This window comes from Malaclemys terrapin, chromosome 23 (assembly GCF_027887155.1).
Source record: "Malaclemys terrapin pileata isolate rMalTer1 chromosome 23, rMalTer1.hap1, whole genome shotgun sequence".
In the NCBI taxonomy this organism is placed as follows: domain Eukaryota; kingdom Metazoa; phylum Chordata; order Testudines; family Emydidae; genus Malaclemys; species Malaclemys terrapin.
This window is the reverse complement of record NC_071527.1, coordinates 3,227,311-3,254,417: the sequence shown is the minus strand read 5'-3', so window position 1 is coordinate 3,254,417 and position 27,107 is coordinate 3,227,311. Positions and strand designations below refer to the sequence as shown.

Genomic DNA, 27,107 nt, shown 5'->3' with positions numbered 1-27,107 from the left:
AAGCAGCAACGACCTCAGACATCTGGGCCTGGGGAATTAATGGGGGGAAGCGGGAGATCGATTTTGCAAAGCACATCAGCGCCTCCTGCCCGGCTGGGGACAGCGCCCGACGGGGCCCCAGCCCAGCGCCTGGGAGGAGGCTGCCAATTTATCCTGGGGAGGGTGGGGGGTGCCTGGGAAGTGGGGATCCAGCCTCTCGCCAGGGTCTGCCAAAGACATGGTGTAATTGTGGGGGTCTAGCCAATCCACCCCCTACGCAGAGGTGTCCCTAGCCACCATGATGCTGCTGTTGGTGTCTCAATGCTTCCCTGCTCCCGGCACCTGGGGGGTGGGGTGGGCAGGCTGGCGAGCATGCACTGCATTATGGGTATTTTCTGTTTCCCCGTAAGGGGCCCGAGTGCAATTAGAGCAGCACCTAGGCTGCTCCAGCGTGTGGTAGGGGCTGGGTAGCTTGTGCAGCCAGGGAGCGCAAAGGAGCGCACACACGCATACACACACACGCATACACACATTCCCTGGTCACGGAGCCAAGCGCAGACCCAGCATCCCTGGGCCTCAGTTTCCCCCCCTCATCTGACCCCCCCCCATCTTACCCCTTCCAATGCAGCCTGCCAAGCGGCTGTAGCTGCCCCCAAAGCCCTTTGCAGCCTATGGCAGCACCTCTGCTGTGGCCCGTGGCGGCATGTCACAGCACACGGCCATGCCAGCGATGGCCCCAGGAGGCAGACCGATGCCCGACGCTCGCCGGGCCACATGCCACACCCCTGCGGAACGGGCACTGGGCTCGCCGTGAGCCTGGCGGGGGAGCCGAGCGGTGGCAGAGCCAGGCTAGCGCTCCCCAAAGCTGCCATCACTGGCAAACGAGGACGGGGTCGGATCCTGCCTGGCACCCGAATCCCGGCCAGCAGCTGCACAAGGCTCCTAAACCCAGATGCTCAGAGGCATTAGGCACCTAACTCTCACTGGCTGATCGAGGCACTAGGAGGGTCCAGCACTGGGCCAGGTAGGGTCGTAACACAGACAATGGGTGTGTGTCCCATTCCCCCTCACCTGCCCCGGGACAGCGCCGCTCCGGGGGGCAGCATCTACGGGCTGGCAGGTCAGGGCCCCGTCCGACCTCCCCCCTCAGCTCCACGAGCAGGCAGTGCTGACAGACCAGACCTGGCGCGTGCACCAACCCGCACCAAGAGGCAGCATGGTTTAGTGGGGGGAGTGGGGTCTGGGACCCAGGACTCCTGGATTCTAGCCACAAGTCTGGAAGGGACATGGGGGTCCAGTGGGTTGGTGCGGGGGCTGGGAGCCAGGACGCCAGGGTTGTAGCCTCAGCCCTGTCACTCTCCGGCTAGGTAACATTAGACAAGGGCCAGCCTGGCTCTGTGCCTCAGTTTCCCCTTTGTGTCCATTGGGAAAACCAGCTAAATAACTATACATGACCCCCTAAATTCACCCAGAAACCCCACGCGACTTCATTTGGGTTTCTATGGGGGGGGCACCTCCCCTCTTGATCGCTTCCCCTCCCCTGAAGTCCTAACTCAGACCCCCCCGCCCAACATCCCCTTCACATCCCGGCTGGAGTCAACAGGACTGCAGGACCGAGAGCCCCCTGCCCCCAATCCAGGCCCCGGTTGCAGGCGTTTAATGCTAAGGAGAAGCTAGAAGACACCCCTCCCCCCCGCCCGCACCCGCCGTTCTGCACTGGGGAGCCAGGCTCCAGAGCAGAGGACAGCTCAGCTAAGGAGAATCAATCATTGGGATTTCGGGGGCGGGGAGATCCCGGGGCCCAGCGTGCCCATCCATCAGGCACCGCGCGCTGGCAGGGTGCAGCCGGCTCGCTTGTCACAGCCTGCTCCCAACATCCTCTCCCAGCTCCGCAACCTGTGCGGCAATTCATCAAACCCAGCGCCCTGGATGTGTGTGTGGGGGGGGAGCTCCCCGCGCTGGCACGGACGGGCGCCTCTTTGCAGCTGGGCCCAGGCGCCGCCGTTGGCAGTCACTCCAGCTGATCCATCCTCAGGCTTCAGGGCATTGGGGTCAGGAAGGAAATACCCTTCCCTGCCCTTGGGGTCCCGATGCTTCCCACAGCACCCCTGATGTCTCCAGAACCACCCCCTGCGTTCCCAAAGACCGGCCCAGCCCTCTCCCGCTTCTAGTGCAACTGAGAGCTGCCCAATGGGGGGGTGCCGGGGCTGCCAATCACATTTGATTGGGGAGCTGTCAATCATACTCAATGGAAGGGGCTCGGGCTGCCAATCACACGCCACGAGAGGAGGCCAGGAGCTGCCGATCACTTTTGATGAGGGGGGCCCTGGGGCTGCCAATCACATTCAATAGGGGAGCTGTCAATCATACTCAATGGGAGGGTCTGGGGCTGCCAATCACAGTCCATGAGGGGGGCCAGGAACTGTCAATCACTTTCGATGGAGGCAGGGGGGCTGCAAATCACATTCGATAGGGGAGCTGTCAATCATGTTCACTGGCGGGGCTGGGGCTGCCAATCACACTCCATAAGGGGAGGGCAGGAGCTGTCAATCTGCTCAAGGGGGGGGACAGGGGGCTGCCAATCACACTCATGCACTGGGGTGGGGGCTGGGAATCGATCACGTGCCACACCCAGAGATTTTATTTCATTCATTTTTTTTAATCACATTTTTTCCCTCCATTTTATTTTGTTACAAAAATATGAAGAAGTCTCAGCCCAGAGCCTGGGGGGGGGGATGAGGGGGGGATTGAGCCGGAGAGGTGCTGCCCGGAGCATGGGGGGAGTGACTGGGGCTACAGGGCCCTGCCCCGACCCAGTGCATGGCTCAGCCCGGGGGGGGTGACCCCAGCTTGTGCTGCCCCACCGGCCCTTCCCCCTCCCCCAGCCCCGTGGCAACTACTTCTTCACTCCAATGCACATTTTGTGACGAGCGATCGACAGCTGGGGAGGGGGGCTCTGTCCGGAGGGTCCCTGCCCTGCCCTGCTGCCTTGGCGGGCGCCGTACCCGTCGCTGGGGGCTGCGGGCTGGGCAGGATGGCACTGCCAGATGTGCGGGGGTGGGAGAAGGCTCCTGCTGAGATCCGGGGGCACATCTCAGGGAGCCGGGGCTAGGCCCCCTCATTCAGTGCCAGGGCTGCGAAACCAAGTCCGCTGCAGAGCGACCCACGGAGACACGCACAAGCGTGTGACCACCCTGCGGATACACATCCAAGCACCCCCCCGTGCACACCCGCACGGACACCCCCACGTACAAGCACAGGTGCATGCACAGCCACAAAGGATGCAAACACACACACAACCGCACAGATGTGCGACACACCCAACACCCCCTTCCCCCCGTGGTCTTATTTCACACTCTTTCTGCAGGACTCTCTGTCGCCCTCTGCGGGTTGCACCTCTTTAGCCGAGCTCGGGAATCCGGCCGTGATCTGCCGTCCCCCTCGGCCACGCTGGGGTTTCAGCCCTTGGTCGGCTTCTTCCCAGCCCTGCAGGGGTCAGGGGTGGATCTCAGGGGGTCCCTGGGTAAGGGGGAGAGCCTGGGAACAGGCAGGAGATCACCCCCTCCACAGTTTCCCTCCCGCAGCACTGGGGCGACCCCACAGCCTGCAGGGTCCGGGGGTGCAGCTGGGCGGGGCTGGGCTGGGCAGGGCAGGCAGGGAGCACATGGGGGAGAAAGAAATGGGGGAAGGCCCTGGTCCCCTCCCGAATAACGGGCTCCCTCCCGTGTGTGTGTCATTCTGCAGCCGAAGCGGGCAGGGTGGGCACGGCTCCAGGGGAGCGACGGGAGAGGGGCACCCCCCTGCAGCCAGGTTGGACCGAGGGGTGCAGCGCTGGGCATTGTCCCATCATCCCCGGGGCCGGCGCCTGCCCGGCCACACAGATCGCTGCCCGTGGGGGGGATGGCGCAGCCGGGTGAAGGGGGGACACAGGGCCGGCAGTGGGCAACTCTCACCACAGTCCCAGCCCCCGAGCAGGAGCCAGGAGGGCGGGTTGGCTCGCCCCAGGCAATGGCTGGCAAAGGTACCCAGCTGCACTGGGCCCTGAGCCATCAATCCGCACACGCACCCCCCCTGATATCACTGATACATTTACACACACACACACACACACACACACACACACACACGTGCCGATTTGAACCCCTGGACATGTGTCACTCGGTGGTCCTGTGCAGCCCCTGGCCCTCGTCCCCCCATTTCCCCGCAGGGATGGGGGCGACCGGCTCCGTTGCTCGCTTGTCCCCCCGCCCATCCTGCCACCACGGTTCGAGGGGATCCGGCTGCGTCCGCCCAGCCTGGCCGGGTCCCGGGCGGTTCCGCAGGCCCGTAGCTGATGGAGCAAAGCGTCCGGTCCCCAGGTCCCCAAAGGGGCTCGCCACAGCTTCCCCCGCGCCCGCTTCCACGGCACCCCCTCTTCCGCGCGGCTTGGAGAAGCCCATCCTCCGGCCCCACCGGGGCGAGGCAGGGTCCTTCCCCGCCCCCCGGAAGCTGTGCGAGCTGGGTTTTTATTTGGGGGGTGGGTGCGGGAGGGGGTTCAGCCGAAGTAGGGGCGGTCGTGCTGGAAGTTGTAATCGGGGCAGACCTTCTGCACCAGCTTGTAGTCAAAGCTGCAGAAGGAGACGAAGATGCAGATGACTTTGAAGGGCTTGGCGCACAGCCAGGCAGCGTGGCTCTGGGTGTGCTCGGTGAAGCACACCTTGGCCGGGTCGTAGAGGCAGGGCTTGTTCTTCCGGGCCCGGTTGGTCTTCTCGTACTCCACATGGCAGTTGAAGGCCCTGGACTCCTTGGCCTCGGGCAGGGTGGCCTGCTGGAGCTCGGAGGCCGGCGGGGGCCCCAGCACGTCGAACTCCACCACCTTGCCCGGGGGCACGATGCTGACGGAGACGTTGCCCAGGCTGGAGGAGTTGTGCCGGAAGTAGACGCTGAAGGTGCCGTTGACGTGGTCCACGATCTTGCCCGTCACCAGCAGGCTAAACTTGAGCGTCTTGATGTTGAAGTAGAAGTCGCCCCAGCCGAAGATCTTCCGGGCCCGGCCCGTCTTGAGCGAGGGCTTGCGCTGGACCCGCTGGCCCGGGGGCTCGGCGCCCGTCTGGTTCCTAGGCCAGGCCCAGGGGCTCAGGGCGCCGGCCTTGGCCTTCGAGGGCTCCCCAGAGAACAGCCGGGCCGGGGGCAGGGGTGGAGGCTTCAAGGCGCCGGACGGGAGGGTCTTGAGGAGCCCCGAAGTGCCCAGCTCCAGGTAGCCCAGGGTTTTGGTCATGTGGCCCTCCACGCAGACCACCTGTGGGGAGCAGAGAGAGAGAGGGGGGCAGTGAGTCAGCACAGCCCTGCCCCCCATCACAGCTCTGCCCCCAACCCCTGTGCCCACAGCCCTGTCCCCACCCCCTGCCCCCCATCACAGCCCTGCCCCCCATCACAGCCCTGCCCCCACCTCCTGCCCCCATCACAGCCCTGCCCCAAGCCCTGTGCCCACAGCCCTGCCCCCAACACCTGTGCCCACAGCCCTGTCCCCACCCCCTGCCCCATCACAGCCCTGCCCCCATCACAGCCCTTCCCCCAACCCCTGTGCCCACAGCCCTGCCCCCACCCCCTGCCCCCCATCACAGCCCTGCCCTCCAACCCCTGTGCCCAAGTCCCTGTGCCCCCAGCCCTGCCCCTGACCCTCTGTGCCTCGCTCCCCAGCACAGCCCTGCTCCCCCAAACCCTGCCAAACTCCCCGAGTCAGCCCGGCTCAGTGCCAAGCCCAGGAAGGTCCCTTGGAACTGGGCCCGGTAGAGCCAGAACCGGCATGAAGGCTCTGCGGCCCCAACGGGAAGGGAGCTCTGGCTGCCCCGAGCCGTGGCTACGGTTGGTTTTACGATAGCACCTAAACACAGACTCCAAAGCTCATGGAGGTCACATGAACATGCACACGCCGGCCCGCCCGTGCACACTCACACACGCTCGCTCTCTCCCAAACACACACAGGTGAACACACCCGCCTGTGCACACTCACACACGCATGCTCTCACCCAAACACACATGAACACGCCAACCTGCCTGTGCACACTCACACACGCTCTCACCCAAACACACACACACGAACACGCCCGCCCGTGCACACACACACACACACGCCCGCTCTCACCCAAGTACACACACACGAACACACATGCCCGCTGTCACGCACACTCACACACGCGGCTGAGCGGCAGGTGGGGACGCGCTGGAGACAGGCTGCCGTGGGTGTCATTCACAGGTACAGGGAGCAGGCAGGGAGCCTCATTAAACTTCCGCAAGGCGATGACTAAACGCAACAGGCAATTTACCAGCCTGGGCCAAGGCGGCCCTGGGGATTTCCAGGCCAAGCCCATGCCTGGGGCAAGGCCCCAGGCACTGACCCAGCTCCGGCTCGGGGCGATTCGGTTGTGAGCCCCGCTGGTTCCTGCCTCCCTCCCCGAGGTTTCCTGCCCCCAGAGCAGCGACATGTTCCCACGTGCCCGTCCCTCGGGGCACTGTGCCCGGCTGACCCCGGGCACCAGCTCTGCAGGAAAGTTTTCAGGCAATTTCTAACTAAATGAAACGGGCACCTGGCAGCTCCTTGGCACCCACGCTGGCAGGTTTGTTAGCACCTGTGCTGGCACGTTCCCGCCCCATTAAAATGCAGGTGGGAGGGCAGGAGGGGGCGGGGGAGCCCAGCGCCGCCTGCCCGGGAAGCCGAATTATATTCTACAGAGACTCTGATCTGCCGCCGAAATGACAGGGCCCAACGGATCCTGCCCCCGGCGGAAGGGTGCGCGGGGAGAGCCGGGCAGGGCCGCTGGAACGCACCACGCCCGCAGCGTCTGCTGAGCTGGTAGAGTTGGGCCGCGGCCTCCCCCGCCCCTTAAACCGGGGACCGGACTGAAAACCCGGCCCAGGGGCCCCGGGAACAAACTGCCACTGGAGAGCCCCTCCCACGATGAGCCCCCGCCTTCCCCGGGGGGCGGCTCGTCCCAGGGACTCCGGACACAATGCAAACATTCATTACCCCCACACACACACTCCCGGCGGGCTGGGGTGTACCACTCCCCAGGGAAACTGAGGCACGCAGCTAGTGGGGAATTTCCCCCAGGCGAAGCTTTGGTAGAGGCAGGAATAGAACCCAGGAGTCCTGACACACACACCACCTCCCCCTTCTACCCTGCTACCATCCCTCGACTACACTCCTCCCTTCCAGGGCTGGGACTGGAACCCAGGAGTCCTGGCGCACACCTGGGTTCCGAGAAGGGGCTAGTGGGTGGGAGGGGGAAGCTGGGAATCAGGACTCCGGGGTTCTATTCCCCTGTGGTTAAAAGGGGCCGTTTCTAAGCTCCTTCAGCCCCACCGAACGGCGGCTGAAAGGGATTACATACGAGCCGTATCCAGCCGAAATGCAGCCACCTCTGGGGTGGAACACAGCCGCTGGCTAACAGCAAACGCCCAGGCGGTTTGGGACAGGAAGTGAAGGGGGCTGTCGGTACGTGCATTGCAGCGTGTCCCCTAGAAGGTGCCAGGAAGGGATCGTGCCAGGTACCGGACACGCATCCCTGCCCCAAAGAGCTTCCGGTCTCCATTCGCCTGCGAGATCAGGCCCCGTCTCGGACACGGCTAAGATGCACCCTGCTCATCCGCCACCTTTGCGCCGGCTGCTGGATTTATCCCTCCCCATCCCTCAACTCTACCTACTTATCCCCCCATCCCGGCCCGCGCGGGCTGCCGTTTCTCAGAGCTGTCTCTCCATTTATCACCCCCCCGCCCCCCCCTGCGGCTGGTCTCCACCCGGCGTGTCTCAGCTGCGCTCCGGTGGCTTTTGATCACGGCTCGGCCCAGCCTCGTCAATCACTGTCACTTCCCGGCGCTGCCGCGTGGCAGGTTTTTATGCTCAGCTCCAGCCGACCTGGTTTCCCAGGCAAACAATGTTGGGGGGGGCAGTTCGGGGGGCTGAGGAGCCGGTGTGGAAAGATCTGGGGATGGGGGGGGGCAGCGTGTGGGTTGAGGACTGGGCCGTCCCAGGAAACTAATGCACTCTGGCCCGGGGCAAGGCTAGCAACACAGGCGGAATGAGTTTGTCAGGTCTCAGTCCAGCTCCCAGGGGGTTTGAAGCCCAGCAGCTGGGGGTGGTGGTGTGGGGGCTAATTGGCCTGGCCCTCGGCTACCCCATTCCTGTCCCTGGCTGGGGGGGCGAAACGGGGGGGGGGGGGGGGTTTCAAGCCACCTTTACACTCTCTGCGATCTAGGCCCTGCTCAGTCCCCGGCACCAATTAGATGTGCTGCTCCCCACGGCCCCTTTGAATGCGGGGTGGAGGAGGTGCGGGGTAAGGCCGGAGCAGCACAGAGGGGCCTGGAGTCGGGTGCTGTGGTTGTCTCTCCTAAGTACTCAGGGCAGCACCCCCAGCCAAGCGTGGGGGCCGGACGGGAACACCCCGGAACGGCTCCTGTTCCTTTCTGCTTTCGCGGCAGCTGCTGTGAAATCCAAGTCCCCGGCCGCGGGGTTAGCCGGCGGGGACACCGCCTGATCCCCCGGTGCCGGGCTTGCCGAGCTCAGCTCGGCTGACGTGCGGCGTCTCAGCTGCTCCCGGGCGGGGAGGCAGGCGGGGGCTGGCTCTGGGTGCCAAGTGGGGGGATGAAGCAGCGTGGTGAGAGCCTGGCACAACACCTGGCAGCGTAGGGGGGGCCTGGCACCTGGAAGAGCCAGTGGCCTTCCCAGCAGACGGCCCCCCGGGGGCGCAGGGCGAGCCGTTCCCACCTGGCCGTGCCCGGAGGTCTGATGGGACGCGATGGGTCCTCACCCAGCCTGCCCCTGGGGGGGGGATCCGAGCAGCCCCCAGAGGTGCTACCATTCTCCGGGGTCTCCGACGGCCTCCCCCTTATGGGACAGACCCTCAATTCGCGGCTTGGCCCATCGCCTGGGATGGGGAATGGGACACGGGGCCCTGCCCCTCTTCGGGAGCTGGGTCTGATCCAGGTTCCCCCACCACCACACCTGGGCCGGCCCTTCAAACCCCCCACCCAGCCGCCTGCCTCCCTTCCCCCCCCCCAATCTCTTTCTCTGAACACGATCAGCCTTATCTATATTTCAATGCAGCTTCAAAGGCGGGTGTCTGAGCCGCCAGGAGCCGGAGCCCCAGCGCGGGCGGGAGGTGGGGAGACAAGGGGGGGCCCCCCAGGAGGGAGTGAGACCTCGGGGGAGGGAACGACGGCAGTCATGTCAATCACACACCCCCGCCCCGTTATCTCCCATCTGCCGCCCAGCCCAGCGCCTGCCCGCGGTTATTAATCCTGCAGCTCATGCATATGGATTGGGACCCCCCCCCGTCCCGTCGAATCCTGCCGGGGGGAGGGGGCAGCCACCCGTGTGGTGCAGGAAATTACCAGGAAATGAGCCCAGCTCAGACACTGCCTGTGATCGCCCCCCCGCCCTGAGCTGCACCTTCTGCGGGGCTGGCTGTCCGTGGGCCCCCAGGACTCATCCCCCGGCTGCGGGTCGGCAGTGAGGGGCACTGGCAGAGCTTGGGGGGGGAGATAGGGGCTGGGATAAGAGGGGGCTGCGGGTCGGCAGTGAGGGGCACTGGCAGAGCTGGGGGGGGCGAGAGGGGCTGGGATAAGAGGGGGCTGCGGGTCGGCAGTGAGGGGCACTGGCAGAGCTTGGGGGGGGCGAGAGGGGCTGGGATAAGAGGGGGCTGTGGGTCGGGAGTGAGGGGCAGTCATTTCAGGAAGGTGTTGAGTTTGATCTGATCTCTGGGGCGCTGGCACGTTGCCCCCTTTCCACTTGTCTGGGCCCCCCCCCAGTTCCCAGCGCTGGCGTCTCTCCCTGCAGCTTTGCCAGCTCCCAGATCAGCCCCCCCCTCGCCGGCACCAGGAATCCCAAAGCAGGGAAGGTTTGGCAGCCTGCCAGCACCATCGATTTAGGGGGCAGTGGGGTGGTGGGAGGGCCCCACTCTGCAAATACCTGGGGGCAACAGCCTGGAGCTTAAACACCCCACAGCCCCTGGCTGGAGTGAGGGGGACTCCCGGGGGGGCACACAGAGCCCCTGGGGCTATGGGGGGGGGGGACACAAACCCTGTCATTCAAAGGCCTGATGGAGCTGGGGGAGGGGAGAGCAGCATTCATAGGTCCAGTTTGACTTGTGTATTAGGTGTGGGGGGGGACAGCCCCAGCCAGGCCAACTGGGCCACGGGGGTGGGCGGGAGATTCTGCAGCTGCCGCGGGTCCCGTCTCAGCTGGCCCTGCCTTCGTTAGCATGCGGAGATTAATTGGCATTTGTGAGCAACACTCCCCAGGGCCCCCCCCCCCCCACAGACCCGGGCAGGCCAGGGGTTTCCAGAGGTGAGCAGCAAACAAGGGCCGGTGACAGGTCCCATTAATCTCGGCTGGGGGGAGCGCGGAGCCGGACAACAAGCCGCCAGGTGCATCCGTCAGTCCCTGACAAGTGCAGGGCTGGGGGGGGGCGGGGAGGGGAGCTGGTGAATGACAGGGCCTGGGAAGGGGACTGTGCCGCGCCAGGGTTTAGAGGAGTCTGGGCTGCGGGTTGGGAGTGAGGGGCACCGGCAGGGTTCGGGGTGGGGAGCCCAGGGCTGGGCTAGCAGGGGCTGCGGGTCGGGGGTGAGGGGCACCGGCAGAGCTGGGGGGGGAGCCCAGGGCTGGGCTAGCAGGCGGCTGTGGGTCGGGAGTGAGGGGCACCAGCAGAGCTGGAGGTGGGGAGCACAGGGCTGGGTTAGCAGGGGCTGTGGGTCGGGAGTGAGGGGCACCGGCAGAGCTGGGGGGAGCCCAGGGCTGGGCTAGCAGGGGCTGTGGGTCGGGAGTGAGGGGCACCGGCAGAGCTGGAGGTGGGGAGCCCAGGGCTGGGTTAGCAGGGGGCTGCGGGTTGGGAGTGAGGGGCACCGGCAGAGCTGGAGGTGGGGAGCCCAGGGCTGGGTTAGCAGGGGGCTGCGGGTTGGGAGTGAGGGGCACCGGCAGAGCTGGGGGGGGGGGGAGCCCAGGGCTGGGCTAGCAGGGGCTGCGGGTCGGGAGTGAGGGGCACCGGCAGGGCTGGGGGGGGGGGAGCCCAGGGCTGGGCGAGCAGGGGCTGCGGGTTGGGAGTGAGGGGCACCGGCAGGGTTCGGGGTGGGGAGCCCAGGGCTGGGCTAGCAGGGGCTGCGGGTCGGGAGTGAGGGGCACCGGCAGGGCTGGGGGGGATACAGGAATTGTGACAGAAGATACTAATCCAGGCCAGAGATGCTGCCAAGCCCCCCATTCCCCCTCCCACGGGGGCCCCTCGGTGCCGGGGGGGAAGCCGAAGCTGCTGGCCCAGGTCCGGCAGCGCTGCGGAAACGGAGCGTCGGCTGGGGGAGGGGTTCGGGAGGGATAGTTAATTAGCCCCCCCCTCATTGCCAGAGATGCGACATGTGGGGGGGGGGGGTGGGGAACGTGCCTTGGCCCCAACTCTGCAGCCCCCTGCCGGCAGTGACAGTGCCGGGGCAGGTGGGAGGCTGAGGAAGGGAGACGAAGGAGCCCGTCGTTAATTAACTGGCAGCCCCCCCCCGCGCTGCCAGGGACCTCCCCTCCCCGTGCCACCAGGGACCAGCCCCCCCCCATGCCGCCATGGACCAGCCCCCCTTCCCACGCTGCCAGGGACTGTCTCCGTCCCCCCCGTGCCGCCATGGACCAGCCCCCCTTCCCACGCTGCCAGGGACCGTCCCCGTCCCCCCCGTGCCGCCATGGACCAGCCCCCCTTCCCACGCTGCCAGGGACCAGCCCTCCCCCCCCGCGCTGCCAGGGACCAAACCCACCCCCCTGCTGCCAGAGACTATCCCCCCCCCCGTGCCGCCAGGGACCAGCCCCCCCCCCACTGCCAGGGACGGCTGAAGGAGCTTGGAAGAAACGGAGCCCCGTGTAGCTAGCCAGACGGCTGAAGGTCGAGAGTTGGGGGGGGGGAGCGGGGCAGGAATGGGAGGCTGGGGGGTGCTGGGCAGACGGGGGCAGAGAACAGGGACAGAGATGGGGGCAGCCCCCATCACTGGGGTGTAACGATCCCCCCCCCACCCCCAGAGGTCCCACGGAGGCCGGCTGACGAGAGCCCAACCCCCAGGATCCCGCTGCCCCCCGCCTGTCCAGGCCCCTCGCGCCCACGCTGAGCTCAAAGGCGTTTGAAAGTCGCAGCCCGTGGCCGAGGCGCAGGCCGGCTGTTCGGTGCCCCCCGCGGACGCTGGCACGTGCCAGTTCTGCCGCCTCCTCTCCGCTCACTGCTCCTCTGCCAGCTGCCGGCGCCGGCCCCGGATCCCAGGCTGGGAGGGGAACTCGGCTCCAGCTCCCCGTGGCCCCAGCAACGGGTCTCTGGCTGCAAGAGGCAAATCGACCGATGCAATTTCGTCCCCCCACCCCACGCCAATGTCTGCGCCACACAGGGTACAGATGGGAGTCGGGGAACGGACACAGGGCCTTTCCCCTCTAGGGGGCACCAGCTCCACTCTGCCCCCAGGGCAGGGGGCTGGCTGGCTTGGGGGGCTGGGAATGGGGCAGGGGGCCTTTCCCCTTTAGGGGGCACCAGCATCACCCAGGACCTGCTAGTCCAGGCCCCTGCCCCATTTACTAAGATGCCGTGGGTCGGGTCAGGGGGCCAGACTTGCCCCCTCCCACCGGTGCCACCTACTCAGTGGGGAGCTGCCCCAGCCCGGCCGCCCTCCACCACTTAGCATGAGGAGTGACTCCCTCGGCTGGCAGCAGTAGCGGAGCTGTACCAGCTGCGCCCCCACCCCCAGCAGGCCGCCCGCGGACGTCCAACCGGGCCGCCCGCCTCCCTGCCACCCCCCGCCCTGCCAGCCGCGGAAACGCCGGCACCCCAAGCGCCCGCCTCCCTTCCCCACCCTGCCGGAGCCCGCTAACCACGCCGCCAGCGCGGCTGTTTTATTAACGTGCCCGGCTAATAAATATTTCATAGCCCGGGGTTTTGTCTTTCCCTTTTGGTTCTTTCTCCCTGACGTGCATCTCCTGCCTTCCCTTTGCTCTCGCTCGGCTGTGGGGGGGGGCCGCTTCGGGGCTCGGGGAGAGAAAAATCCCCCACCCCAGGAGCGGGATGCGGACGAGGAGCTGAAGGGGGGAGGCAAGGCCCAGGCGGCTCGTGAACCCCCGAACAAAGGGCCGCACCGAGCCAAGCAGGGATGTTACCGGGGGGGGGGGGGGAGCCTGACGAGGCCAAGATGAAATTGAATTTCACTCTCAGAGGCGACACATTAAAACCGTCCCCTCCAGCGGCGCGGGAGATGGGGAAGTGGGGAGGTGAAGAGCCCAGATCCCTGGTTAAACTGGCCCCTCGGCTGGGTTATTTAAAGGGGATTCAGCCAATTGCCCAGGCCAGGCTGGGGCACCCGGCGAACGGGGGCATCTCCTTGTGGGCTGGGGGGGCTGGCCCCGCACACGCCCCAGGGGGAGCCCTCGGCGGGGGGAGCAGCTCGGTCTCTGCAGCCTCTCCACCACGGCGGCTGTTTGTGGGGTGGGACCATTATACTGGGTGGATGAGGGTAGCACCCGGAGGCCCCCAGTGGAGATCAGGGCCCGTGGTGCCAGGCCCTGCACAGGGACCATGACAGTCCCCGCCCCCTGGAGCTCGCAGACTGAACAGACAAAGGGTGGGAGGGGAAACTGAGACACAGGGGGCCTTGGCAGAGGTCCGTGGCGGAGCCAGGAAAAGAACTCAGGAGTCCTGACTCCCAGCCCAGCGCCCCACCCCTCTAGGCTGAGAACTGACAACTGCTTACACAGGTGCCCGGGTCTGGTCCCCGCCCCACAGATCTGGACTGCAAGTGGGAGGCAAAAGGCTCCAGGCCCCGGCCCCGGGGCGGCCCAGGCTTCAAGGGGCAGCAAACACTTTGCGGGGTGGGGGGGGCTCTTTGCCCAAGGGTCCGTGGCCCTGCCCCCGCCCACTCTGAGCTCACAGCCCCTCCCCTATGACATCACAGCCAGCTCCGGGGGGGGGGGGGAACGGACCTGATGTCAGAGGTTCAAAGGGCAGGAGGAGGGTGGGGGCTCCCCTATGATGTCACAGCGCTGCCTCCGCTGGCTGGAATCACGTGTCACAGTCCCTACACTGCTAATGGCTGATGGAGATTCTCCTTTAGCTCAGGGCTGGTGCGTCTGGAGCAGGCAGTGCTGAGTTCTAGCCCGGCTTGTCAGCCCTGGGTAGGGTCTGAGAAACAGAGATCTTAGCCCAGTGCCAGCACCAGAAAAACTGCCAGCAGCCCCCCGGCGGGAGTTCAGGGCTGCAGGTCGGGAGTGAGGGGCACCGGCAGAGCTGGGGGAGGGAGCCCAGGGCTGGGCTAGGAGGCGGCTGTGGGTCAGGAGTGAGGGGCACCGACAGGCCAGGCTGGCAGGGGGCTGCAGGTCGGGAGTGAGGTCCCCGGTGCCGGCAGGTTATTAAGACTTGTGATTATCCGGCGTGCGAGGGCGGTCGGAGCGCGACCTGTCTCCTCCTAGCCTGGCCGCGAGCGGCTTCTTGAGGGCTTTGAGCTGGGCTGAGTCGATCCCTCCCTGCACCGCCCGGAGAAAAGCCAGACGTGGCCTCGCGGGGTGGGGGAAGGGGGAGCCAGGACGCCTGGGTTCTCTCTCCAGTGGGGTCTAGTGCTTAGAGCGCCAGGGGCAGAGAGTCAGGAGCCCTGGGTTCTGCTCCTTCCTCTGCGAGTCACTTCCCGCGCCCCACCCCCTCCAGCCATGCCTCAGTTTCCCCTATCTCTAAAGCAGGGAGATTTCCAATTCCCTGGGCATGACTCAGAAAGGGAGTGAGGGGTTTCACCCTGCGGGGGAGAAGTGCTGCCCTGCTCCCCTCCCCCAACCCCCGGGAGCACACAAAGGCGCCAGTCCAGCTCGTCCTTTGCAAGCAAAGTTTTCCCCGCAGCCAGAAAACTGTGGAACAACCCAGGCGTTCCAGCACCAGGCCCCCCCCGTTCCCCCCCCCCCGTCCACCATTTCACTTTATTATTGCAATAAATGTAGCCATAAAAGTGGCAAGTGTCATATACTCACGGAGATCAGTTCAACTGTGCTATGGAAATGTAATTTCGAGTGTGGCCGGGAAATTTTATAAGATCTTATCAGGCAAGACCATAAATTGCATTTCAAAGTTCCCGTCCCCGCGCGCTCGGCACGGCCGGATTGGTATTAAAAGGGACCCGCACCGCGCCGGAGGTCAGATGGCAGAATGAAAAATGAGGGGGGGGAAATCGCAGGGGAACGTGATCCCCCCCCAATCTCTCCTGGGGGGGGTCAGTGTAGAACCAACCCCCCCCATCACCCCAGGTGCAAATCCTGTTCTCCCCTTTGCAAACTGCCACCTCCTTGTCTGTTACAGTCCCAGGCTCCCCAAACACCCTGCGGGTGCCCCTCACTCCCAGCCCACAGCCCCCCGCAAGCCCAGCCCTGCCCCCCCCAGCTCTGCCGGTGCCCCTCACTCCTGACCCGCAGCCCCATTATCCCAGCCCCTATCCCCCCCCCCCATGCCCAGCTCTGCCGGTGCCCCTCACTCCCAACCCGCAGTCCCCCGATAGCCCAGCCCTCCCCCCTCCAGCTCTGCCAGTGCCCCTCACTCCTGACCCGCAGCCCCCTGCTAGCCCAGCCCTGCCCCCCTAGCTCTGCCGGTACCCCTCACCACCGACCCACAGCCCCGTTATCCCAGCCCTGCCCCCCCAGCTCCCCAACAACCAAAAGCCCCTCCAGGCTGTGATGGTTTATTCACAGCAGGTGGGAGGACACGTCTGCCCCCCCCCGTCCCTGTCCCCGTCCCGTCCCCGGGGGAGGAAGAAGGACGGAGGCTGGGATTAAAAGCCCGTGGTGAGGAATTGTCGCTGGCAGAGACAATCAAGGCTCTGGCGTCTGGGGGATAATTTGTTTCATGTGCAAGTGTCGCTGGGCGAGGATTACCTGCTCCCGGCCAATCTGTTATCGGGGAGCCCGCCCCACACGGAGCGGGGGGGGGGTCCTCCTCCTCGGTGCCCCCTGGGGTGGGGGGCCCAGAGGGAAAGGTGGGGTGTTATGGGTCCCTCTGTGTTTTGGAGGGCATGGGGGTGCAGAGGGAGAGGTGGGGATATGGGGGTGCAGGGGGTTATCTTGGCAGCCCCCCTATGCCCCCAGGATAGGGGTGAGGGAGCAGGGCAGTATGGAAGTGCAGGGGGTTACTTTTGCAACCCCCATGGCCCCAGGATGGGGGTGGGGGAGCAGAGTGGTATGGGGGTGCAGGGGGTTACCTTGGTGGCCCCCATGGCCCCAGGATAGGGGTGGGGGAGCAGAGTGGTATGGGGGTGCAGGGGGTTACCTTGGCAGCCCCCATGGCCCCAGGATAGGGGTGGGGGAGCAGAGTGGTATGGGGGTGCAGGGGGTTACCTTGGCGGCCCCCATGGCCCCAGGATAGGGGTGGGGGTGCAGGGCAGTATGGGGGTGTAGAGGGTACCTTGGCAGCCCCCATGGCCCCAGGATAGGGGTGGGGGTGCAGGGCAGTATGGGGGTTAGCTAATGCATCAGCAGCCGCTGTCGCAGTGACAGGGAACGGGATGTAATGGGTGGGGGGTCTCCTTCCATTTCTGTAGCATCCCCCCAGCCCCCCAAGATCCCAGAGCACCTGTCAGGCGGGGAGGGGGGCTCCTGGGCACAAAGTGGCAGGGCTAATGGCCGGGAAGGGCCCGGAGGGGGGCGGAGGGAGGCTGTGGCTTCCAGCTCTGCCCCCAACACCCTGGCCCTGGGGCCAGCTCCCCAGGCCTCAGGCTTTCCCATCTGTAAAATGGGCACAAAGACCCCCTCAGCTGCCCTGTCCGTGCAGGGCCCGAGCTCGGCGGGACAGTGGCTCTCCCGGCCCGGGGGGCCCGAATCCCCATCACGGGGGCCCTTGGTTCCTCGGCCCCGGAGCCGCCTGCCCATGCTGCTGTGTCCCTGGCGCGACGCTGGGCGGCACCGGACCCCCCCGCTGGAAAGTGGCCGGGAGCCTCCCAACCTGGGGCGCAGGTCTGGGGTCCACTGGGCGCTGGCTGCGGATCCCACGGGTGTCCCAAAGCCAGGGGCACGGCTGGCAGGAGCTGGCACTGCCTGCCAGCTGGAGAGGCTGTTAAGAGCCCGGCTGTTCTGGGGCACATAAAACCCGCGCAGGCAGATGTTCTCCTGCACGAAGAAATTAAACAGTATCTGTCCGCTGTGGCGGCAGCCGTGCCAGCTCAGCTGGTTGGGACGGGCACCCGGGCACCACGCCAGCCCGGGCGCTCGCTCCCACGACGGCTTTTCCACCCAGCCATCGAGGGGGGGGGGGATTTGATTCTTTCTGTCCCATCCGTCCAGCCGGCTGGAGGGGACGTTTCATCTTTGCCGAGTCGTTTCTCCACGCGCCGGAGCAGGGGCTGCGTTGCCGACGAGAAGCCATTTGCTACCCAGGGGCCGATACCGACTTCGAGCGGCTGCGGGTCCCTGGCAACTGGGATCGGCCCCGGTGGGAGAGACGCAAACGCAGTGGGGCTGACACCCCTCAATCCCGACCCACAGCCCCCCGCCCTGCTGGCCCCGACTCCCCCGCTGACGCCCCTCAATCTCGACCCGCAGCCCCCCGCCCCGCTGGCCCCGACTCCCCTGCTGACGCCCCTCAATCCCGACTCACAGCCCCCCGCCCTGCTGGCCCCGACTCCCCCACTGACCCCCCTCCATCCTGCCCTGCAGGCCCCGACTGCCCCTCAATCCAGACCCACAGCCCCCTGCCCTGCCAGCCCCTTCTCCCCCGCTGACGCCCCTCAATCCCGACCCACAGCCCCCTGCCCTGCTGGCCCCAACTCCCCCGCTGACGCCCCTCAATCCCGCCCCGCAGGCCCCCGCCCCCCCAGCCCCGACTCCCCCGCTGACGCCCCTCAATCCCGCCCTGCAGCCCCCCACCCCGCCAGTCCCGACTCCCCTGCTGACGCCCCTCGATCCAGACCCACAGCCCCCCACCCTGCCAGCCCCGACTCCCCCGCTGACGCCCCTCAATCCCGCCCTGCAGCCCCCCACCCCGCCAGTCCCGACTCCCCCGCTGACGCCCCTCGATTCTGACCCGCATCCCCCCACCCTGCCGGCCCCGACTCACCCCACACCCAGCTCTGCCAACCCCTTCACAAAGCAGCCACCGATGTGAAAACAGCCGGTGATACAGGGGTGGCGGGTCCAGTCCCTGGGGCTGTCAATCACATGCCGGGCACAAAGGGGAATGAACGGGGGGGGGGGGAGGGACACAGACACCAGCTCACTCCGAACACGCGTGACCGAACACGCGTGATGTTTCCGTTCACCCCGCGTTCACAGCGGCTCCGGGGCGAGGCTGGGCCGATCCTGCTGCCATAAACCACACACCTTCCTCCTGACAGCCCAGCCCCTGTCCCAGCTACTGTGCCCCGCACCCGCCCGGGCAGAGCTGGGAGGGGACCCTGTGCCATGGACCCAGGAGTCCTGACTCCCAGCTCCACCTTCTCGCTCCCACTAGACCTCACCAACTCCCGTCTGCCAGGTGCACGGCGCTGTACAGAGCTGGAGCTGCTGTGTCCAGAGTGGGAGGATGAGGAATGGTGCGCAAGGGCTCCCTCTGCTGGTCTGAGCCGGGAGCACACGGGGCCTCAGCGGAGGGGCGGGGCTTGCAGTGCCCCCAACCCCCCTATTAATGGGGGCTCAGGGCAGTGAACAATCAGAAATCCCCAAGGCACCTGACATGAGCTGAGCTCCCCCAGCCATGCCTGCCGCCGGGATTAACACCACATGCACAGTTCACACTGGAGACATGCGGAGGAGGTGTATTTCCAGAATGAGGGGGAAGGAGCGGGGTCTAGTGGTTAGAGCGTGGGGGCTGGGAGTCAGGACTCCTGGGTTCTCTTCCTGGCTCTGGAAGGGAAGAGGGTGCAGCAGCCAAGGCAGGGGCTGGAAATTGGGGTCTCGGGGTCAATGCCTCGCTCCTACAAACCAGGCCCTGGGATCGCTAAGCGTCACGCAGAGGGGCAGTCAAGTAACTCAGTGGCAGAGCCAGGAACAGAACCCAGGAGACCTGGCTCCCAGCCCCCCCCCCCCCGCCCCGCTCTAGCCCACCAGCCCCCATTCCCCTCCCAGAGGAAGGGAACCTAGGAGTCCTGGATCCCAGCCCCCGCCCCCCCGCTCTAACCACTAGCCCCACTCCCCTCCCAGCTACCCTGCTAGTCAGTCACACAGCACGAGCCAGGAGGGGGTTAAGTCAGGCCAAGACGAGATGTGGGGGGGGGGGTCTCCCAAGGGGCTGCAGCATCTGATCAGAGGAGAGTCCACCTGGCAGCCCCCGGTGACGGAGTTCCAGGGTCCTCGGCCGTCCTCAGGGGCAATCAGGCAAAAGGAGCAGGCAGGGAAATGAATTGGGTGTTTCCCGCGGCTCCCGGGCCCCAGCTGGGCAACCCACAGCCGGAGCTGCCAGCCACATTGCAGCGCGAGGGCCTGGGAAGGGGGCTCGAGGCTCCAGTGGGCAGAGTCCTCAGTGCTCCCGGTGCCCAGCAAACACCTGCTGTCTTGTGCCCCCGCCCCAGGAGGAGGCATCGCTCCCAGGACGAAGTGGGAATGTTCTTAATGTTGTCTCTGAATACGGTGGGTGCCTCAGTTTCCCCTCTGTGCTACTCAAGTATCTGGTGGTGCAGGATAAGGCACGTCATCGCAGCGACCCCTAGAGGGCAGGTGTGACGGCTGACGGGCTGCCGAGAATGGCCGACACGCTGAAGGGTGGCAACTGATGGGCCCCCTCCTCTGCAAGGATCAGCCGGAGGTGCTGGTGCAGACCAAGTGACCTGCTGGCCCGGGAAAGAGACAAAGGGAGGGGGGGCTGCGGGGGGGGGACTGTGGCTGGGCAGCTGGAAGGGGTCAGTCTACTGGGTTGGGACTCGGGGGAGGGCCGTGGGCTCTGGCTCCCCCCCCAGATGCACTTTGCTGAGAGTCCCTGGTAGGTGCTAACCAGCTCTGTCCTACGCTGGGTTCCTGGCGACTAACAACCCGCCTCTCACCCGCTGGCTGGCAGTGCCCTTGGGGGGCGTGTCAGGCTCCCCCAGGGGGGGCTCATGGGCTGACCGAGGTCAGACCCTCGAGGTGCCGAACCGAGCCGGCTCCTTGCCCGGGGGAGTGAGCCCTGAGGAGAGACCCTGCCCCAGAGTCCCAGCCGGCGGCATCCGGTTCCTGAGCCTGCAACTCCATGACAACCCCCGTTTTGTAGAGGGGGAAACTGAGGCACGGCAGGGGGAAGGGAGGCGCTGGAGGCTGCACTGCCAGTCACCAGCAGTGATTAGGACACAGCCAGGCCACCTGGTTCCCAAGCCACCCTCTGTTCTCACCACTAGCCCCGTCTGTGATGAACTGGGCCTGTTCTTACTGTGGTCTTTGAATGCTGACAGGGGAGTGTGACTGGGATGGTCTGCATTGGGGGATGGGAGACTGGCCGAGGGAAAATACCTGAGCTTGTAACATGAGAACCCAGGAAGGGGTTAGAGGCCAGGTGACACCTTGGCCCGGGAAACTGAACAAAGGCTGGGGGGAGAGTTCAGAGCTGGCTGGTGATATGACTGGGAGGCAGACGGGGCTCTGACCTCCCAAGGGGCTGTGGTGCTCTGAGACCCCAAGATGGACCCAACTGAGGGGGGTCCTGTTGTCTGTGCCTGCAAGACCTGTCTTGGACTGTATTCCTGTCGTCTAAATAAACCTTCTGCTTTACTGGCTGGCTGAGAGTCATGGTGAATCGCAGGAAGCCGGGGGTGCAGGGCCCTGAGTCCACCATACCCTGTGACATCGCCCCCCCCTTCTAGAGCCAGGGATAGAACCCAGGAGTCCTGGCTCCCAGCTCCCCCTGCTTTGACCTAGACAACCTGCCCCACATGCTCCATCTCCAGCCAGCCGAACTCACGGGCCTCAAATCCGCCTGGACTTGGGGCGCGAGGAGGGTGCGGGATGCTCAGCGGCCAGCAGGAAGTCTGAACTGGGGACATCACGGTGCCGCCCTGCGGGGGTCAAGCCCCAACCTGACCAGCTTGTCCCCCCTCCCCCCATTAACTGAGTTATTCCGGGCCAGGCCCAGACTGTCACGTCCAAATGCTTTTCCCATCCCTCACCCGCTGCCAGAGGTCATTCCTGGGACCCAGGCATCCAGGTAAGTCGGGGGAAGGGGGGTGCTCTGCAGGCCTGAAGCCAAGCAAGTATCTCCTATCCGCTACTCCCCAAGAACCTCCCCTCCGCATTGCCCCCTCTCTGGGCATGAGAGTAATTCCTGGGACCAGCAGCTCCCCGTAAGAATCGGGGTCCCCCCAGACCCGCAAAGGGGCACCAGAGACACCCCCTGCCAGGGAGGGGTCTCCCAAAAGCCAAATTCCGCTGTGAGCAGGTCAGCTCAGATGGCAGCAGGGGCCGGGACAGTCCCTGGGGCTCCTTTGATCCAGGGGGTCCCCAGACACAGCCCTGCCCCCCCCCAACCCCGAACACGTCGCTAACACGGCAGCTGCAGATCCAGGAGCCTGGCTGTCCGAGAAATTGCCCGTCCCCCAAAGGCCACTGGGCCAATAGTAGCCATGGCTGTAGGCTGCCCTCCCCAGCTCCGTGCAAGCCCCCCCCGTACCCCAAGGCGCTTCCAGGCACTGGGAGGAAAACAGCAGCTGTTTGTTTGCAATCTATGCTCCTCGCAGCCACCTCCCGGGACCGGCGCTTTGGTACCATGCAAACCCCCCTCCCCCCGCAGGCCGCCAAGCCACCGGCCCGTCGACCTCGCCACTCGCCGGGGAGTCAAAGTTTCTGGCCAAGCCGGGCCTGGCCGGGGGCTCATTGGCAGGGGGCTAAACCGCACGGCGGCCGGAGGCACTTCTGCAAAGGAAACTGAATCCTGAGGCAGAGCGGGGGAAATTCCCTCCCCTGACAACGCACCGGGGAGGGGCCGGGAGTCCGACGCCACACCCCTCCCCCCCCTTCGCCCCTCGCAAGCTGGCCGACCTCAGCCCGTTTCACAGCAGGGAAGTGGGCGACAGGCGACTCGCTCAATGGCACGGAGGGAGAATGAACCCGGGTCGTCCCTCCCTCCCCAGCTAACGCCCCCAATCGACCCACCAGACGCCCCGTGAGCTCAGCACAGCCGGGGGTTCAGCTGAGAGATTGCAGGGGGGCCAACCATGCCATGGGGGTGGGAGGCAAAACCCACAGCGGCGAACTACCAGCCGCCCCACCTTGCACATTTCACCCCGGCTGGTTTGTTTGCACCAAAATCCTTCCCCTTTCCCCCAGCAGAGCCCCCAGGGCACGAAGCGTTTAACAGCCCCTGACCCACCAGAGGTGGCACCTTATGGTTTAGCAGGACCATGGGTAGATGCATTGCCAGGCACTACAAACCCTGCACCCAGCCCCCAGCCATGCCCTGCTTTTTATCTTCACAACAAAGGCCCAGGTAAGAGGGGGCTGGGGGTTAATTTCCCCAGGGCGGCAGATCTGGAGGTGGGGGACTGAGAGCATCACACACGCACACGCACACTTCCCTTCTGCAAGATGACGCTCCGCACACCAACCGATCCCACCAAAATCCACTGGCTTCTGCCTTCCCACAAGGGGGAGGAAAATCAAACGAAAAGCCAGCCCTGCTCCTCATGGGATCCAAAGAAACCCAGTGGTCTCAGGAGAGACTCAGTCTCCGAGTTAGCTGGATGAGGCAGGGGGGTGGCGAGCCCCTTCCCTCCCCCGAAACGCAAAGGCAGCGCAGCCGGCCTGCTGGTCACACTAACCTTGGGCGAGCAGAAGCGACTGAGACGTGAAAAGTAAAACTGGATCACCATGAAATCAGATTCTCCCCGCCCTGAGGTTTAACGAGCCCAACACCGCTGCCCCCCCCCCACATTACAACACAGCAAAAATAAAAGACCGGGGGGCTGGAGGGGGGGGGGGACCCACCGAGCAAAACCTCTTCACTCCCGATTTGCAGGCACCAAACATTGCAGCACCAGTTACCTGTGAAAGAACTATTACAAACACGCCGGCAGAGGAACATGCCGCAACCAGCGGAGGAAGAAATCAAAAATTTATCAACCCTATTGAAAGCTCTCACCGGGCAGGCCGAAGGGAGGGGGGAAAGTTCGGCTGTTCCGAATCTCTGGGCTTTGAGAGCGGCAAGTTGATTTTTGGGTTATTTATTACACTTTATTGGGAAGACGGGACTGAAACACACGACGCCCAGGAGCGCAGGCGGGGCCGTGGCCGGGAGTCCTTGGTGATTCTTTAATCACACTTGGCTTTAAGTGCTTTTCCGCTCGTGCGAACTTACACGGGGCTAGACTGGGGATGGGAATTCATAGGTAGCACGGCCAACGGGCCAGCCTCCGTCCTGGCCTAACCCCGACACTAGCTGTGAATACGGCCCCTTGACCGGGCCGGATTTTCATTACATCGGTGTCAATCCAGATTGAATTCAACAGAGTCGCTCCGGATTGACACCGGCAGCAAACTGGACCAGGGCTCTCAGAGGAGAGAGCACGTCAGGATGGGAGCCAGATTTTACGTAGGTCGGGGGTGGGTTGTTGCCAGTGCCGGATGAGAAGGGAATCGTAGCCCCAGCGTGAGAAGAGGTGGAAATTGATCCATGGTGTGTTATAGGCAATGCTCGGCCCTGTGCGTACGCAGGCACCAAAACGCTCTAAACACCCACCAACCCCTGCGCCGGCACAATGCGGAGCGGCCCCAGATCCCCCCCAGCCCAGGCTCCAGCTCAGCCCCCCCAGGCAGGGGACAAACTTGAGAAGTGGAGCCGCGTCGGAAGCAGGAATCGCTAATCGGGTCTCGTCAGTCTAACGAGAGCCAGCAGCTGGAAGTGGAAGTCAGACAAATTAACGCTGAATTTTAACACCCCGGGTATGTCTACACTGCAAAAAAACATTTCCCGCTGCAGGTTTCAGAGCCCGAGCTCCAGCCCGAGCCTTCTCGTTAGCCCCGTTCCGTGACCCCCTGAGCCGTGTCCACTGATGGCCCCCTGCCCCCTCTGTCGCCCGGGGCCGCAGGCAGGTTTGGGGTTTATTGCAGCACAGACATAGTCAGAGGGGAAATTAACCACTGGGGACAACTTCCCAAGGGCTGTGACCAATCCTCCAGCACTGGCAAATTTGTCAGTCAATGCTGGACGTCTTCAAGATCCGCTCGGGTTCAAACAAGAAGGAATTCGGGGCCGGCCTCTGGCCTGCGCCGTACGGCGGGTCAGCCTAGATAACCGCAGCAAAGAGCTAATCAATACACCCACTCCCAGCAGCCGGATACTGCCCCACGGGAGGGGGGGCATTGCTCAGAAAAGAGCTACGTGCTGGAACAGGACTTGCGAGGAATAACCCGGCCATGGGGAGAGGAGAGATGGGGAACAGCTGGGTGAATGGTTCTCCCACAGAGCCCCGCTTCGAGCCCAGTGTACTGCAGGCTGTGCCGTGTGCACCAGACACACGCTCATTGTGCATCGTGTACCAGACACACACGCATTGTGTGCTGCGCACACACATCGTGCATCACGCACATGCATCGTGTACCAGACACATGCTCATTGTGCATCGTGTACCAGAGGCACACGCATCATGCGCCGCGCACATGCATCGTGCATCATGTACTAGATGCACACGCATCATGTGCCGCGCACAGGTGTCGTGCATCGTGCGCCGTGTACCAGATGCACACGCATCGTGCATCTTGCACACGCATCATGCATCGTGCGCCGTGTACCAGATGCACACGCATCGTGCATCGCACACACGCATCATGCATCGTGCGCCGTGTACCAGATGCACACGCATCGTGCATCGCACACACGCATCGTGCACAGCTTAGAATGACCATGGCCATTGTGGTGAACTCCCTGGTGCTCATTTCCAGCCTCGGGGTCCAGAACGGGACAGCGGGAGCCCGGCTCAGCCTCGGGCAGCCAGCGCCACCCGCCCTGCCCAGCCGGGCGCATGTTGGCGTCTCTGTGGGCTTTGCCCAGCCCCGCGAGGCTGCCGTGACCCGAGCAGCGGGGGCTGGAGGAGACAGCCAGAGGTGGCACCCGGGCTATATTTAACGGATTCGCACGCCCGGGCGAGTCTCTCAAGTCCTGTCCCCTTCGGCAGCTGCCAGACGGTTCTTTTGGCTGCTTTACAATCCGCCCCCCCAAAATCGCCCGTTTGGGGTCTGATGGGAACACTTGCGAAGCGACGGGGTCTTGTTGCCACAGCAAATCAGCCGCCCAGGGACTGAGAGACGCAGTCCCCCCCCCAAAGCATTCAGCTCCCCTTTCTCCGCCCCCCTTCTGCAATCCACACACACCCCCCGTGCCCACTCGCCATCCAGCCCACAGCCACCCCCTTAACTCTGCCCCCTGCCTCACCCCAACCTGCCCCCCCCGCTGCAGCCTGCGGGGTCAGGGCTAAGCGAGCGTAAAGTTGGGGGGGGAGCCACAGCGATCATTCCCTGCCCCCCCAGTAACACCCCCCCCCTTTTAAAAACCACCCTGCAGGAGCAAACCCCCCCCGACCAACTTCACTTTTCCACAGGGTATTTCTGCTACCGCCGCCCCCCCGCAGCAACGTGCCCCCCCCAGCCCCTCTGCGCCCCCCCGCCAGACCCCCCCGGCCGGTCCGTACCTTCAGCAGCAGCCAGTGGCTGAAGATCGCGGGCAGCCAGCGCTGCAGCTTCATGGTGGAGGGAGAAACCCTCCGCCAGCATCGGGAGCGGGGCAGGGCGAGCTGGGGGCCCGGGGGGGCCGGTCAGACGGGGGGGGACCGGGGGGGCCGAGCCGGCAGCGGCGCCGGCGGAGGCAGCAGAAAGTTGGCTCCGCAGTTCTCGGGCAGCGCAGCGCAGCGCAGCTCCCCGCCGAGGGGAGGGCGAGGGCGTGGGGGGGGGGGCGGGAACGTGGGGCCAGCCCCTTAATTCCCCAGCCCGCCAATCCCCGCCCGCCCCCACCCCCCGGCCGGGGGATGCGGCTGGGAGGGGCCAGGAGAAAGTGACCCCCCAAAAAACACCTACCCCCCCTTCTGGATGGGGGAGGGGCCAGGAGAAAGTGACCCCCCCAAAACACCTACCCCCCCTTCTGGATGGGGGAGGGGCCAGGAGAAAGTGACCCCCCAAAACACCTACCCCCCCCTTCTGGATGGGGGAGGGGCCAGGAGAAAGTGACCCCCCCAAAACACCTACCCCCCCTTCTGGATGGGGGAGGAGCCAGGAGAAAGTGACACCACCCCCCAATACACCCCAGTGCCACAGGGTTGAGGGAGGGGCAAGATGACACCAACCCCCCCCCAATACTTCAGGCCCCCACCCCACCACTCAGAATCCTCCAAGTTCCAGGGACCCTCCTGACCCTCCCTGAGAGTTGAAGGGGGGGGCTGAGAAGAGTGTGGGGGGGTCAGGAACTGGGTGAGAGGGGTGTGACTGAGAGGTTGGCCCCCTCCCGAGGGCATCCAGCCCCCCAAGAGTCCTGGGTTGGGGGAGTCTGGGGCTGCCCCCCCATGTCACAGCTCCCCCCCCCCCGCCCTCCACACCCACATACCCCTTCAGTGCTGGGTGGGGACTCCTGAGTCCAAGGCATGAAATCAGCCCCCCCCCACCTCAGTAAATAAATAAAATAAAGGTACAATAACCCCCCTGCTTCCCTCCCCCGGACAGAAACCAACCCAGGCTGCTAAGCCGGGCACAGTCACAAAAGGGTTAACAGAGCCAGAAAGCAGAGGGGACCAATCATCTCCCCCCCACACACACACACTAGGGGCAGGTGGGGAGGAAGGGGCAGCGCACACACACACACACACACACACACACACTAGGGGCAGGTGGGGAGGAAGGGGCAGCGCGCACACACACACACACACACACACACACACACACTAGGGGCAGGTGGGGAGGAAGGGGCAGCGCACACACACACACACACACACACACACACCCCTAAGGTGTCTGCAGCGCCTGGCGCCAGCCACGGTCGGTCCTTCCTTCCCGAGGAGAAAATACAGATTCCATTCTCGTTCCTCCAGCTTCCCCTCGCAGAGACCGGGAGGGACTCCGGGGTGTGTGTGTGTGTGTGTATGTGTGCATGTACCTGTGTGTGTGTGTCTGTGTGTGCATCTGTATGTGTGCATGTGTGTGTGCATGTGTGTACATGTGTGTCTGTGTGTGCATGTGTGTGCGTCTG

General features: G+C 64.9%; 1 protein-coding gene across 1 annotated transcript; it reads right to left on the bottom strand.

The window, feature by feature from the left end:
• Window positions 1-2,658: 2,658 nt before the first annotated feature.
• Window positions 2,659-25,663, bottom strand: NXPH4 (neurexophilin 4). The gene is made up of 2 exons (XM_054012909.1): window positions 25,564-25,663; window positions 2,659-5,257 (listed from the first exon to the last, which is right to left on the bottom strand). Exons 1-2 carry the CDS (start codon window positions 25,615-25,617, stop codon window positions 4,514-4,516), a joined length of 798 nt encoding a protein of 265 aa, XP_053868884.1. The 5' UTR covers window positions 25,618-25,663; the 3' UTR covers window positions 2,659-4,513.
• Between the last annotated feature and the right edge of the window lie 1,444 nt (window positions 25,664-27,107).

Excerpts from the sequence above, each read along its gene's own strand:
- NXPH4 (XM_054012909.1), bottom strand. The coding sequence starts at position 25,617 with ATGAAGCTGCAGCGCTGGCTGCCCGCGATCTTCAGCCACTGGCTGCTG. Across the intron at positions 5,258-25,563 it reads GCCACTGGCTGCTGCTGAAG|GTGGTCTGCGTGGAGGGCCA; the intron begins GTACGGACCGGC and ends TGCTCCCCACAG.